Source organism: Mus musculus, chromosome 6 (genome assembly GCF_000001635.26).
Source record: "Mus musculus strain C57BL/6J chromosome 6, GRCm38.p6 C57BL/6J".
NCBI classification, from domain to species: Eukaryota; Metazoa; Chordata; class Mammalia; order Rodentia; family Muridae; genus Mus; species Mus musculus.
Window position 1 is genome coordinate 49,091,536 of NC_000072.6, and position 15,027 is coordinate 49,106,562.

Genomic DNA, 15,027 nt, shown 5'->3' on the forward strand with positions numbered 1-15,027 from the left:
GGTAGCATGCTTCTTATTTTAAGGGGAAAAGACTCTCTGGATTGCTTAAACTATGTGTATACTTTCTGTTGCTAAGACTGCTGGGTAAATTGCTCCCAAGTCTACTCACTGGAAGGATGTAGGCCATTAACCAGTATTAACTGAACAGGAGACAGGTAAACTGAGACTTCTCAGTTTCCATGGAGTATATGAAATCAAAAGTTCAGGCTGGGGAAACAGTGCAGAAATGTATAGGGAGAGGACCAGCATGTCCAAAGTCACAAGAAAGGGGTTTGTAACCCAGTTATGGAGTTATTTTAAGGACATTTGGGTGTAGGAGATGGCTCAGTAAAAAGTCTGCTATGAATGGCAAGGGCTGAAGTGTGGATGCTCACTTATACAGTTCCATCACCAAGAGATGAAATGGGCTACTCAGATCAACCAGGCAGCCAAACAGCATAATTGATAAGCTCTTGGTTCAACTGAGAGACCCTGACACTTGCTGTGCAAATAAAACCTAATTGTTACATTATAAAACCATGTAAGAACATGTCACCTAGAGTCAAGCTGATACCTAGACCTACTCCATGCAGGGCACTGACTTGTTTTGAGTCTGAAAAACAAGCAAACAGTTCCTTGCATTTAGTCCAAATTCCTGGGGTTTTGTTGACAGAAAACTTTGTAAAGGTGTCATTCTTTAGCATTCCAGCTATTTTGTATGTTTGGTTTTTTTTGTTTTAAATTCTTTCATGATAGAGAGCCAAGGCTAAGGGAATGTACACATTGACAGTATATATATGGCTTCTACATCCTTTCTTCCTTTTTGATTTTTTTAAGGTTGTTTTTTTCTGTGTAGCTTTGGCTGTCCTGGAACTTTATCTGTAGAGCAGGCTAGCCTTGAATTCACAGAGATATGCCTGCCTCTGCCTCCTAAATGCTGGGATTAAAGATATGTGCACCTACCACCAGGCTGGCTACCATCTCTTAAAGTATGGAAAAGGGTTCATATCCTTTGACTAACCAAGTCTATTCATATAAGCTTCTGTTAAAGAAACAAAGTTGTGTTATTTATTGTAGATAAATTAAGAGTAACTTCAATGTCAAAAAATAAGTGAACACATTAAATGATTATGATTTGGTAGTACCAGATATCTGCCTCAGGGTAGAGGAGATGGCAGGTGAGCACAAGGACGAGAGTGTGAACCCAGCACCCAAAGAGGAAGCCAGGCCCAGCCAGAAGTCCTTGCTGTCCCTGTAGCTCTGCCTTTTCCAGAATTATTCCATAAATGGACCATATAATATGAGAGCTTCCTTTCTGACTTCTATCACCACAATACATGAACTTTCTCTCACGTGGTTCCCTCCATGCTCTGTTACTCAGGGGCTTCTGCTGTGCAGGCTCATTGCATGGAGGATTACACTTTATCTGCACATGAAGGACATTTAGGATAGTTACCAATAAAAACATTATTAACATTCTAGTTTTCTTTGGGGGAGAGGAGCTTATGCTAAGCTTCACTTCTCATGGATAGATATCCAGAAGTGGAATCTATATGTTGTACAGAAATTGTATTACATCTTTTTTTTTTTTTTTTTCAAATTAAGGGGCTTTTAAAAGTTTCCACTGATGGTTTTCAGAAGAAAGCTATGAACTTATCACACCTGGCAACCTTTGTTTTAATGCAAGAATCCGAGGATGGGGCATGGTTCAGTTGGTAGAATACTTAGATCCCAGCATCCATATGAACAGCCCAGAGCTGGAAAGGGCAGAGACAGGAATCCTGAAACTCACTCGCCCAGCAGCCCACTGAGTCAGTAGGCTGGTCAGTAACACGCTATCTCAGAATATAAAGTGCGTGTGACTGAGGGACCAGCAGACATTAACCTCCATGTATACACATATGCTCAAGCACCCTCTCATCGGTGCGCATGCATGCAAACACCCCTTTTATCTAATAATGAATTGCTTCAACACATCAAAATACAGATTCTGCAGATAGACAGTGATCTCTTTTGACAAACACTAGTGGTCCCACATTTAGACAATAAATGCTTAGTTGACAACACAAAACTTCATTTCCCTGCTGCTCCTCAGCTTTGACTGGCCAAGTTCGGAGAATGGAATATACCAAAAAAAAAAAAAAATCCCACAGCAATGAACTTATGGGAAAGACTTCACTACATGCCCCTGTCCTCATTGGCTGGGTGACAAATGTAGCTCTTTTTGTTTGGTTTGGTTTGTTGGGGTTTTTTTTGGGGGGAGGGCTTTTGGGGTTTTTGTTTGTTAGTTTTGTTTTTCAAGACAAGGCTTCTCTGTGTAAACTAGACTTGCCTCAAACTCAGAGATCTGCCTCCTGAGTGCTAGGATTAAAGCACACCACCGCCCAGCAGACGTGACTCTTAAGAGCTCGGAAAGTGGAGATGAGCTAGAAGGAAGTTGTAAGTCAGATCTCAGAGGTGCCAAGATGTGGTCCAGTTGGCTTCTCCACAGACCAATTTGTCTGAGAGAGATGTTAACTAAGCACAATGAAGCCACTGCTGTAGGGTTCCTGTCATAGTCCTGATTCAGCCCACCACTTTCACTTTCTTGTATAACCAGGAGAGCCACAGTGTGCACAACAGTACCTTAATCGAAGCTCCCGCAAAGCGAGAAAGCTGTTTGATGTGTTGGCCCTGCTTGCCAATGATGGCGCCAACGGACAGGGCGGGAATAAACAGATGCACAGTCTCCGTCTCTGATTGCTGTAAGAAAAGAAAGCCAGGACATGAGTGCTTCTTTGCTGCCAGATAAATCCCCGGCACCTTCCCCTCGGGCACAGGCACTCTCATACAGTAGGAGTGCTCGGCAGGTCATGGAGAACCGTACAGAAGTAGTCGGAGCTTACCTAGCAAGCCAAAGTTGGTCCTAAAAGGACCCGTCATTAAAACCTCACCTTTGCTACACAAGTTTTCCTAAGTCTCAAAACCTCATTGACTTATCCTTTGCCTTCTTTTTTTAATATTTAAAACATGTAGACTACACACCAAGGTGGCTTCAGACTACACATCACAAAGTAGACAGCAGTAAAGGATACGGATGTCCAGAGCTTAGCCGCCCCCTTCTTTCTCTCCTTCCTTCTCCCTCGCCTCCCCTCCCCCCCTCCCCCCCCCCCCAGTCAAGGATGAACACTTGTGCTTGCAAGGCTCTTCTACTGATCTAGGCTTTTAATTCCTAAACAACAGCTCCTACATACGGAGAGAACACACCATTCTATACTTGGCACACATAAGACAGAATTAAAAGGGAAACCCATTTACTTTAGTAACAAAACACTGTAAGACACTTCCCTCCCGCACACTTCTTTGCACTCCCTTGGCATCTTATCCACAAATAGCCAGAAACCATTTTGAAAGCTAAGTCCTTTTTTGTTTGTTTTTTCTGAGACAGGGTTTCTCTGTATAGCCCTGGCTGTCCTGGAACTCACTCTGTAGACCAGGGTGGCCTCGAACTCAGAAATCAGAAAGCTAAGTCCTGAAAGGTTGTGGACAGATGGACTCGTGCTTCCCTGCTTCACACTGGTCACGTGTGCCTTCTCCAGGCTCATGTCACACAGTGGTCACTCAGAGACAGCTCGGTGACCAAATTCCTCACAAGGCCATGCCAAGGTGCAGTGCCAGCAATGGAGCGCGTTCTAATGGAGCAACACCGCTGCTCCCCCAGCTTCTTCTCTAGTCGCCTTCTGACAACAGGAAGCCTGCTCCAGGAAGGCTTAACGTTAGCACCGGTGGGGGTGGAATGAAAATGGCCCCCATAAGGGGTGGGCACTACTGGGAGGTGTGGCCTTGTTGGAGGAAGTGTGTCACTAGGAGATGGGCTGTGGGGTTTCAGAAGCTCAAGCCCAAGCCAGGCCCAGTGGCTCTCTTTTCTTGATGCCTGCCAATCCCGATGTAGAGCTCTCAGCTACCTGTCCAACACCATGCCTGCCTGCATGCTGCCATGCTTTCCACCATTATAATGGACTAAACCTCTGAAACTGTAAGACAGCCCCAATTAAATGTCCTTTACAAGAGGTCATGATGTCTCTTCGCAGCAATAAAACCCTAAGACAGACACCAAAGAGTCGGGGGTGGGGGGGGGGGCACAGGTGTCATGTTGGGCCATGAAGATGTCAGAAAAGAGTGCAAGCAACTGAGATGGAGAAGGAAGCTCAGGCTTAAGGAACCTGCTCCTTGTGGCTGAGATAATTGGACCTATTTCTATTCCTATTTAAACATTTTTGTCACCTATAGTTAGGATAAATTATTGTTCTGGAACCTGCTACATGTAAGAAGTTTGTTTTTGAAAAACATATATAGTGGGGGCTGGAGTCATATCTCAGCTGTTAAAGAGCACTGGCTGCCCTTCCAGAGAACTCAGATTCAACTCCTAGCACCCACACCAGTTCCAAGAGATCCACCCTCTTCTTTTGACCTCTGTAAGCACTGTGCATATGTGCTGCACAGACATACATGCAAGCAAACCACCCATACACATAGACACCACCAACAATTCTGAAATAAAAATACAATGGTGGGAAAAAGGTAAATCACCAATAAGCAATAAAACAAATTTGTGCTTTAAAGAAGATGTTATAGGTTCACATCTCTAGAGATGGAAGGAGCTATTTACAGTAAGAAATTTAAAGATGGGGCATTGGATCTCTGAATTCAAGGACAACCTAGTATACAGAGCTAGTTCCAGCAGAGCCAGGGCTTCATAGAGAAACCCTGTCTCAAAGAAGAAAGAAGCAGGGTATGGTGTGGCTGAATTTTAAACATGAATGACTTGGTGAGAATTTCAGAACTGTCTCTTGAATTAGCTCTGGGAAAGGAACAGCTGAAATGACCAGAGTACAATATCACAACAGCAACAAAGTGCAATGTGAGGAGTCTCTGCTGGCCTGAGCGTGACAGAAGCTGCTGCTCTGAAGGCACGAGGGCCTGCCCAATAGAGCAATCCAAATCTGAAGTAACTGTGCTTTTCATACAGGAGATGGTGCCCCAGACAAACAGTAAGTCATGTGCGCTATTGGCAACATGTCTTCAGTGACTCATCGGCCATCTGAAGCTGGAAGAGGGCGTTTCTGAATATCACCCATCTCCCCTGGCTTCAGTTCTGTTCCCCCAGCCATCTCACTGGCCATAAATTATTTCACAAGGGAATTTTCCTCTGAGGCACAGGCAGCTCGTGGAAACATCTATCCACTTGACTGTCTGTACAGTGTGTTCTCACACGGAATCCAGCATTGAGAAGCTGTTTTCAGGATCTACCCCAGATAAGCACACCATTTCGTCTTGATGGACAGACCTAAGCAGACAGAAGAAAAGCCCCTCAACATCGTCCTTTTGACACACTCACTCCTTGGGTACAAGTTCTCCGCCCTGAACACACATGAGACCCGTTCCTACACACACTTGCTGACACACTCACTCCTTGGGTACAAGTTCTCCGCCCTGAATACACAGGAGACCTGTTCCTACACACACTCTCTGACACACTCACTCCTTGGGTTCACTGCCCTGGACACACAGGAAACCCATTCCTGCATAGACTCTTTGAGGATGAAAGACAGCCACGGGACGCAAGCTACTTCCCAGTGGATTGCTGCCAGATGCCTGTGGCAAAGCTTCCTTCGGACTCTTGGCAAGCGCTGCTCTGTGTCTTGAAATAACGAGAGCAGAGCTGTGAGGCTGAGCATTTGCGTAACTGGTGAAGTCTGCCAGTGAATAATTCCTAATCACCCGCTATCGAGAAGATACACGCAGCAGCAAACAGTGAGGTTAAGTGTATTTACTCTGCAGGCAACACAAACTCGGGCATCACAAAGGCATGGAGACGTGCCTGGCAGCCAAGAGATCAGCCACCAGGAACCTGGCAGGGTGCCATTGTTTTCCTTTGGCCTCTAAGATAGGTACTTGGGGGAGGGAGGAGTTGTTTTTAACTAGATTTGGGTCTGGAACTAAAATGAAGTTTACTCAACTCTATGACCTCAACAGAATACTAAAGCTTAAGAAAGAAAGAAAAAGGAAGTTTTCCCCCATAACCAAGTATGATGCAGTGGTTTACTTGCCTAGAAATGTTTACTGCACCCACAGTGAAAAATCTTAAGGACTACGAGATCCTACCTGGCTTTAGAAGGAGACAGGAACTTGGTCTGGTTCTTAGAGTGCCTCTGGTGACCTACAAAGAATGCTCACTCATCTTTCTTGCCCCTGTACTTTCCACCTCAAGGCCAAACTACTATCTTGGAGCCTTCAGAGAAGAGTGTAAAGAAGCTACCAGGTTTATGAAGACAAGAGCCCACAGGTTGATTCCTGCCAACCCAACTGCAAGCTGCCAACATGGCCAGCGAAGACACCGAGCATGCACGTTGCCAGCTCCAGCTCTTGGCTAGTACTCTGGCTGGCAACTCTCACTTCCCTACTGTTTGGGCATTTCTGAAAGGAGCATTTCCTGTCATTTATAAACGAGGGTCTTGCCAATTAAGTACTGAGTGAACTAGGTTCCAGGCAAGAACTAGAGACTCTCTGAAATCTTTTGAAAGATACATCACTTTGGCTGGTTGGAGAAATCAACCTCACAGGTTCTGGGAGAGAGAATACTTTGGAAGGATGAGTGAGTAGAGATCTGGAATGGAACAGGGGCAAGAAGTTTATCCACAGACAGCCCATTCCTCTCACACAGCAGAAGTAAATAAATCTACATAAAGAAGACAGACAATTCTAAAAGTCCATAAAAAGTCGTGGGGGTGGGGGTGGGGGGTGGTTTACACATCAAAATCTACTTCTCAGGGCTAGGGAGATGTGTTAGTCAATAAATGAAAGCCTGAGTTTGGAAGCCAGCACTTATGAGAAACCAGGCACAGCAGCATGCACCTATACATCTGAGCATCATCTACACAGGGGACTCCCTGGAGCTTACTGGCTGACAGCTGAGCCAGACCAATGAGACCAGATTCAGTGAAAAAAACTTTATTCCAATTTACTCCAAAAAATAAGGTGGAGGGCTACAGAGATGGCTCAGTGGCCCAAAGTACTTGTCACATAAGCATGAGGATCCGAGGCGAGGCAGGCAGCTGCCTCGGACAAGAATGAAGTCTAAGACTGCACCCCCAACTCTGACTTCCACACCTGAGCTGTAGTGCATGTACATCCATACACATGTGCATGCCTACATGTACACATACACCATATAAAGAAACACAAACACATACCATATAGACTCATGAACACACAGAAACATACAATAGAAAAAAATAGGGCAGAGATCAAGAGGATGATGCACAAAACCGATCCCTGATCTCCACGTGCACATTGATGCAGTGCACCCTACAAATACATGCACACTCACACATATGTGCACACACACACAAACTCCTCTTAACAAGCAATATGCATTTATAATAAAAGCAGAGATTCACTCTTAACCCACACAACATCAAAGATGAAGATGGTTTTTAATAAGTATTTTGAATTCTCTGAGATAAATGCCAATAGCAAGGTCTTTCTTTTGGAACTGAACATCAATCAGATCCAGAGCTTTGCACAGTAAAGAGCTCTACCACTGAGCTATCTCCCTAGCCCAGAACAGGAAAGAACAGGAAGAAAGCAAGCTTCTTATCACAATATGGTCACCTCAGTGTGGCAGAGGGTCACCTTCACCACTCTCAGAGTAAATGCCGGGAACCCTTAGCTCATCCCAGGACCCACAACACTCCATTCTTCAGTGAGGTAATAACAAAAGGAACAGACAAGGGAATGCTGAGGGGTGGGGATGTAGCTCAGTTAGCAGAAGCCTGCTTAGCATGTGCATAGCCCTGAGTCCAATCCCCACCCAACAGAAAACTAAACAGTGTAGTGCATACTTGTGATCCTAACACTTCAGAGAAAGAAGCTTGAGACCAGAAATTCAGGATCATTCTTGGCTACACAGTGAGTTCAAGGCCAACCTGGATTATATGAGACCTTGTCTGAAAAAAGAACAAAACAAAACAAAACTGGTAAGGCTTTGGTAAATTTAACAGTTGTCCTTAAAAATTCTAGTTTCAGGGTTGGAGAGATGGCTAGCAGTTGCGAGAGCACTTGCTGCTTCTCTAGACAGCCTGAGTTCAATTCCCAGAATTTACATGTTGTCTTACAATCTTTTGAAACAACTGCTCCAGGGGATCCAAAACCCTCCTCTGGCCTTCTCATACATATGTTACACAGACATATGCAAGCCAATTATTTTATATGCATATAAAATAATTTAAAAAATGTATTTCCCAAAGTAGTCCCACTTACCAAGTACAAATAGCTAAGTACAGTTACATATATACTACTTCCTGCCTTCAAGTCCTCTAGTGGATGCTGAAGGCCACTGAGGCTTCAAAACCCTATACACACTGTGGTTTCTCTATAGCTACTTCTGAGATACACCAGAGAGAAATGCACTAGAACAATAACAAAACAGAAAAAAAGCTGTACAAGGGAGTGTACTATGTCTCCTCAATGAATATTAGCAATGGTCAACTATGGGTTAATTCAAACTGGGGGACTATCATATCAGTGATTTAAATTTAGAAATAAAGCTGAGAATCATAGACATCCATGTGAAAGCAGAATTTATTTCAGGTGGTATCCACAAACACAAGATGATTCTCAGAACACCTGTTTATACTCTGCACGTCAATAAAAATAGCCCATAGGTGTGGGGACTATGACAGGAAATGTCCTCCCATATAACTCTGAGTCTCGCTTTCTCTCTGAAAGAACTCACAGGCTCCGGAGTTTCCTTTAAGAGGTGAAAAGGCTCACTCCACCTAGACTGACAGGAATGGCTGCTCCAACATCTATTTTCCTACCCATGTTTAATAGAAACACTGCTACCTCTAGAACAATTGCTTCCCAGCTTCCTTGCAGCTAGACAAAGCTGGGTGCCTCTCAAGGGTTAAATATCAACACAGGCTTCAGATACTGCCCTTACAAGCGTTGACATTTTTTGTTTCTTTGCTGGCTGGACTGAAAACCACTAGCTAGAGCCTGAGTAACTACTTTGGGCTGGAGAATGGTGTTAAACAGTCCTGGGAGGAGGAGGCTCAGCACTGGCTTTGGGCCGTCTACCTTTGACCCCAGGACCTAGCCCTCTGCTCCCATAACACACAGGCAAGCACAGTCTCCATCTACACAGCAGACCACAGTAGATTCAGAAGACTGAGAATGGACGTGTGGCGGCTCCCACAGACATGCTTTAGCTTGATGGATGCCTAGAGTTTGAATGACAGCTGCTCTCAAGATAAAAGGGTAAAGGTATTTGGTCGTGGTGGTGGCTTTTAAACTATTCTCTGAAATAAAACAGAACAGGATAGAAAGAAGAACACATCAGCAGGGTGTTTGTGCTCACCTCAAATCTTTTCTCACATGCACCAATGTGAAAAGAAAATATGTGTACCTCCAGCAATTGTGTCTCCTCTCCTGCCTAGTAAACACTCTCGTGGAACAGCTCTTGACAATGAGCAAGCAGCAAGAAACCTCCTGTCAACACTTAAAGCCACAGTGCAAGCTCTGCCCTCTCCCACTGAGATCTGATTCAGGAAAGTGGGACAGTGGGTGGCTGCTGCTGCCAGTCTCACTACAGACCAAGTCACCCGGGGAGCTGTCAAAGTGAAGCTGGGCAGGGCCCTTCCCAGGGGAGTCTAATCAACCTGGGAACTAGAATTACAATTCCTGGGGGAAATTATAGCCAGAGAAAAGCTAGTTTCACCTCAGGCAGGGAGATAGTAATGCTGAACTCCACAGACAACTGCAGTGAATGAGTGAGAAAGGCACCAGGGAGGGATGACCACAGCAAGGCAAGTACAGAAAGGAAGGCTGGAAAAACAAGGGGGTGGAAAAAGAGAAGAGAACCCTCACCCCAAGATCCAGCTTAAATTTCCTGCTAACTTTCACAGGACTGATAAAAACCAATGTTTGTTTGTTTATTATTATTATTATTATTGGTGTGTGTGTGTGTGTGTGTGTATGTATGTCTGGTGCCTGTGGAGGCCAGATGATGATGTCAGGTCCCCTAGGACTGAAGTTACAGGCAGTCATGACCTAGAAATTGAACCTGGATCCTTTGGAAGAGCAGCCAGTACCCTTATCCACCAAACCATCTCTCTAGCCCCCTAAAACCAACGTTTTTTAAAGACATCACCATCGGGATACAAAAAGCAAAAACTAAGTTACACTTCTTTCCTATAGCCAGAGTGTTTGTGGCCTTGACTTTACCTGTCCTAGCATTCTCTGATACCTAAATATACCTCACAAAAATACCTTACAATTCTATTGGCAATTCTAAGGAAATTCTTTAAGAAAATAAGTAAATTACACAAGTTTTTGTGTAGTTTTTTTTTTTGGGGGGGGGATATTTTTCTTTTTTGAGACAAGGTTCCTCTGTATAGCCCTGGCTGTCCTGGAACTAACTCTGTGACCAGGCTGGCCTTGAACTCAGAAATCCACCTGCCTCTGCCTCCCTAGTGCTGAGATTAAAGGCATGCGCCACCACTGCCCAGCTTTTGTGTAGTTTTAAACTCTGCTTTCTGGGGGATCATGGAGATAGGGTCTGTACTTAGCTCTGACTCTCCTGGAACTCACTATGTAGACCTAACTGGCCTTGAACCCAGAGATCCATCCATCTGCCTCTATTTCCTAAGTGCTTAGCATCAACACAGGCCTCTCTATCCCCCATACACCATACTTGCTTTCAACTTGAGGTCTTGCTCTGTAGCCTAGGCTTGCCTGGACCCACCAAGTAGCCCAACCTGACCTAGAACTCGCAGCAATATTCATGCCCCAGCCACTGGAGGCTGAGACTACAGGTTTTCCATTCTGAAAACAGACCCAGGGCAATAAGGAGTCTGACCTTCAGCAGCATAAATTTACAGCAGAGCTAGGTCAGACTTGGGGTGACTCCAATCTTCTTTCCTCAAGATAGTCACCATCAGGAGCAAAGCTGCCAGCTCCTTCATAGTACCCAAATCTGAGCTGAAGGCTTTACATGATGTGTATGATCCATTCAGACTTGATATTCAGTTGACAATCTGTGTACACTGTACTGGAGCAGGTTCTTCAGGATGCCCAGGGTGATGTGAACTTGTCAGTTCAAGCAGTCCTCTCTTCTTTAGTCTGTCCCACCCCCACCAAGTGGCTGAAGATACCGTGCATACATACTATCACTTCCAGGTGCTTATTTAGTCACCACTGTTAAAGCCAACCTCAATTTGTTACATAGTTTCCAGGTTTAAATAACTGGATATGGCAGGTGAGTTGCAGAGAAAGATACAAGATTCAAGGCAGAAACCTAGAGGCAGGAACAGAAGCAGACCAGGGAGGAACACTGGCTTGCTCCCCATGGCTTTGCTCATGTAAAAGCACAAATGTGACACCAGATTCAGGGACAGAAAAGGAAATTCTTACTTTTGAAATGGTACAGTGTTGACAGGATAGTACTCTAGAGTCCCTGAAGAACACCATTGTCGATTTACCTTATTCTAGGTAGTGGCACAGTTAAATTCTCAAACTGTAACACTTGAACATCTCTTAAGGTGCATGGTAGCTATATTAAGAGCGTCAAACAAATGGAGAAAGAAATCCGTCATGGATGACCCTAGAATATTAAAGACCAATGATGCAAACTCAGTGATGAATTTTCCTAGATAGGTGTCATTTCGTCTGCAAAGCTATTCTCAAAAACTGGATAGCAAAATAAGATTTACAAAAAGTATGATGGCTCACAACACAGGGAAGCAGGGTAGGAAGAGAACGCGAATGAGGTAAGCCTGGGCTACATAGAAAGACTTTGTCTAAACAATTAAATCCCTGTGCCAGAGCTGGAAAGAAAGCTCAGTGGTTAAAAGCAATTGTTCCTGCTATGGACCTGGGTTCAATTCCCGGCACCCAAATGGCCATTCATAGCTACAGATCTAGGAGATCCAACACCCCTCCTCTGACACCTGTCAGTACCAGGCATGAGAGCAAATACTCATGCACATACATTTTTTAAAAAGTCCTGTCTCCATAAATAAACACATGTGTTATATAATCTCTACAGAATACAAGCTATTCCATGTTCTATACATGAGCACAGTAGAACTGTGAGATAAACTCCCTCGGTTCACTGACCAGGAACATACGATACCCAATGGAAAACAAGCCCAGTCTATCCGGGCCTTCTAAATCCAGTAAATTCTAGGTGGTAAAAATAAAAGAGAAATTTTTCTTTGAGACAAAATCTTGCTGTGGAAAGCAGATTATCTCAACCTCGCAATCCTCCTGTCTCAGCAAGAGTGCACTTACAAGTGTGCACACTGTCCAGCATGGAAATCTCCTAAAAACCTCTTTGCTTTAACATTAAAACTATCAGCCTTGACCCCAGAGTACTGCACCAAAGACAAACCAACAAAATAAATCCACCAAAACTATTTTTTATTGAAATGACATATTTGCATAATTCTACCACCCCAAATACTTCAGAACAACTCATGCTTATTATCTGGAGATCAAATGAAAAGTTTTCATTGACAAGTAACAGATCACACAACACAGAGCTGGCATGAACGTTTTACCGCTTAGCTCGGACTGCAGCATTACCATGGCACGTCAGTGTGGCGGTAAGAACTTACCTCAAATTGTGGGTAGGGAGGAGTCAGGGTTGAAGGGGGCCCTGAGGTGGGAGGTGGCATCCCTGACGTGGGTGGGAACAGACCCAAGGCATTCAGATTTAATCCAGGGATTAAATGTGCTTGAAGCTGCAAGGGTAAAGAGGAACTTTAGTTTTCCACCAAAAGAATCAAGGGAGTGAGTATTTGTAAATGTCACAATTCAAATGGTGACCTTTTGTCTAATAAAGAAAAAAAACTACACTAAGACTCGTTTATTTAACACAGCAGGTATTCCCACCGAATTATAGGTAGTGTTGACGCCTCTCAGCACTGTTAAATTTGAGGGCAGGTTTCCACTGCACTGGGGAGTCTCAAGGCAAGTAGGGGAAGCATGGTCCCTCCCCTCTCCACCAGCTCAGAGCACCTTAGACAGAATGGTGCTCTGCACACTGCGGGTCCTCCATAAACAGCCTCAGAGGCCTGCACTGCTGAAGGAGAACTTCTGAGGTCACATCAGGTACTCAGAACAAGCGCTGGGACAGGAGCTTCATTCCGAGCCTCCAGCTGAATCCTTCACAAGTCAGGTCCAGCCTCACAGTAAGCCTTTGGGAGGACCCGAGCCGCTGTGTTTATAGATGTGTGTATAGATGCTTTGGGTGCTTGTATATCTGTCCCTTCTCGGGTTACTATGTCCTACCACAGGCCCAACTGAAGCTCGTTACATCCCTCACCTCACATTTAAGGAGTAATTTACACAGTGGGCGTCTGAACTGTTCCACTGCCTGAACCATTCCGCCATAGTGGCAGGAGGATTTGCAAAGCCTTCACTACCTTTGCCATAGGGAACTCTCAATCTCGCAGGCTTATGTGGGTAACACGGTAATATTCAAGCCTGTGTTTCTGCTTTATGGCTCTGCAGTGCAGGGCTGAGGCACGCTAGGCAAGCACTCTAGCACAGAAGGCACACTGGCCCCTCAACCTGTACCATGTTCAAGACATGGACCTCTACATTCTCAGGGTGGACTTGACCTTGCAGTCCACCCACCTCAGCTTTCCATGTACAATAGGAGATACCAGCTACCTGATACAGAGAAGAAAGCTGTGGCTCACAAACTGTTGGCGGGAAATAAAGCCTAATTCTCCTACCTCTAATGCTCACATCCTCAAATTAACACAGGAATACCCTTTGGTAGACAGGTATTAATCATCCCTTGTGTATCAAGAAGCCAAGGCTCGGAAGCTACCTAATTTGTTAGTAATCACTGACAGCTAGGCCCAGCGCAAAGGCTTGTGTGCCATCTCAGGGACTTGGGACTGTGCTGACAACTCACAACACTTGAAGCACTGGAAGAGTTCCTAGCAAAAGACAGTTCTTGGCTGTCCATCAGAACAATGACCTCCCCACCCCAGAACTAACATTCATGGAAGCAATATCATTTTCATAAGACTCCCTGATCTTCTTCATTATTTCCTCCTCCGCCTTGGCACACGTCTCAACACTGCCTTTCACTGTAATGGTGCGTTCCGGATTGTACAGCGTCAGTTCCTGCAATCTATGGGCAGGAGAGTAAAAACAAGAATGTCAGGAGGACAGGTGACAGTCATTCAGCTGTCACAATGGCTGGCTCAGCATTATGAGAAAGTGTGGGATCAAGCACCAAAGACCCAAATCCGATCTTGTAGTGACCTCCCTCCCATCCCTCAATAGCAGCAACTGGGCACATGGTTTCATACGTCTGTGTTGTAGACGTGGCACATTTGTTGAGCCCCTCATTCCATCCCTGACAGTGAGCCGAGGAGGAGTGAGCAAAGGGATGTTTGGTGCTGCCAGGAAGCACCTAGACTTTTCTGGTCAATCCTAGTCAGAAGCCGCTGACAACTGTGTTTCCTGAAATAAGGAGGTGGACGCAGTAAAGCCCTCCCCAAAGGCAGATCAGCATCTGTGTGAGTGAGCTCAATTTTCTCCAATATTTTCGGAGTTTAGATTAAAGTTACCTAAAGGAAGTAACATAATCAAGCATCTAGACTAAATTTTTAAATGGTCTATACTGACCCCACTTAAACCCTAAACAGACAACAATATTAAAAAAGTCTTTGCTTCGCTCAGGTCCTACTGAAGCTTTAAAGGCCAGGAGAAGTTATAACTGTGCACACTGATGCCTACAGCAGTCAACAGCTTTGAGAGGAAAAGCAACTCTTACACAGGAAGGGGACTTTACCTAGACTCAAAGGACGGGGCCGTGGGTGACATCTTTTATATTCTCAGAGTTAAACACCCACTTTTGCTGCTGGGAACGTGGCAGAAACTAAACTTGTGTCAGATGGGTGGGCTACTATTCCTTTTCCTCATATGTGTTTAAAATTAAATTATATAATGAAGGCATGAGCTCAATTTAACGGAGTCTAAGTT

General features: G+C 44.7%; 2 protein-coding genes across 8 annotated transcripts in view; one reads left to right on the forward strand and one right to left on the reverse strand.

Moving 5' to 3' along the window:
* The window catches only part of Malsu1 (mitochondrial assembly of ribosomal large subunit 1), a 65,350-nt gene that overhangs the window by 17,741 nt on the left and 32,582 nt on the right, over positions 1-15,027 (forward strand). Inside the window, exon 5 of one of the 3 annotated variants that reach the window (XM_006506722.3) lies at positions 6,230-11,332. The exons of the other annotated variants lie outside the window; for them this stretch is intronic. Coding sequence (XP_006506785.1) covers positions 6,230-6,288 — 59 coding nt within the window. The 3' untranslated portion in view covers positions 6,289-11,332. Of the gene's footprint in view, positions 1-6,229; positions 11,333-15,027 lie in introns of those variants that run through there. 3 annotated transcript variants of the gene reach the window in all.
* Positions 1-15,027, reverse strand: part of Igf2bp3 (insulin-like growth factor 2 mRNA binding protein 3) — a 130,252-nt gene that overhangs the window by 6,318 nt on the left and 108,907 nt on the right. For all 5 annotated transcript variants that reach the window (XR_377421.4, XM_030255148.1, NM_023670.3 and 2 more), the window contains 3 exons: positions 14,035-14,170; positions 12,639-12,764; positions 2,605-2,721 (listed from right to left, as the gene is read on the reverse strand). Coding sequence is in view for 4 of the 5 variants with exons in the window: in XM_030255148.1 (XP_030111008.1) it covers positions 2,605-2,721; positions 12,639-12,764; positions 14,035-14,170 (379 nt within the window). In the remaining variant the exon portion in view is untranslated. The remainder of the gene's footprint in view (positions 1-2,604; positions 2,722-12,638; positions 12,765-14,034; positions 14,171-15,027) is intronic.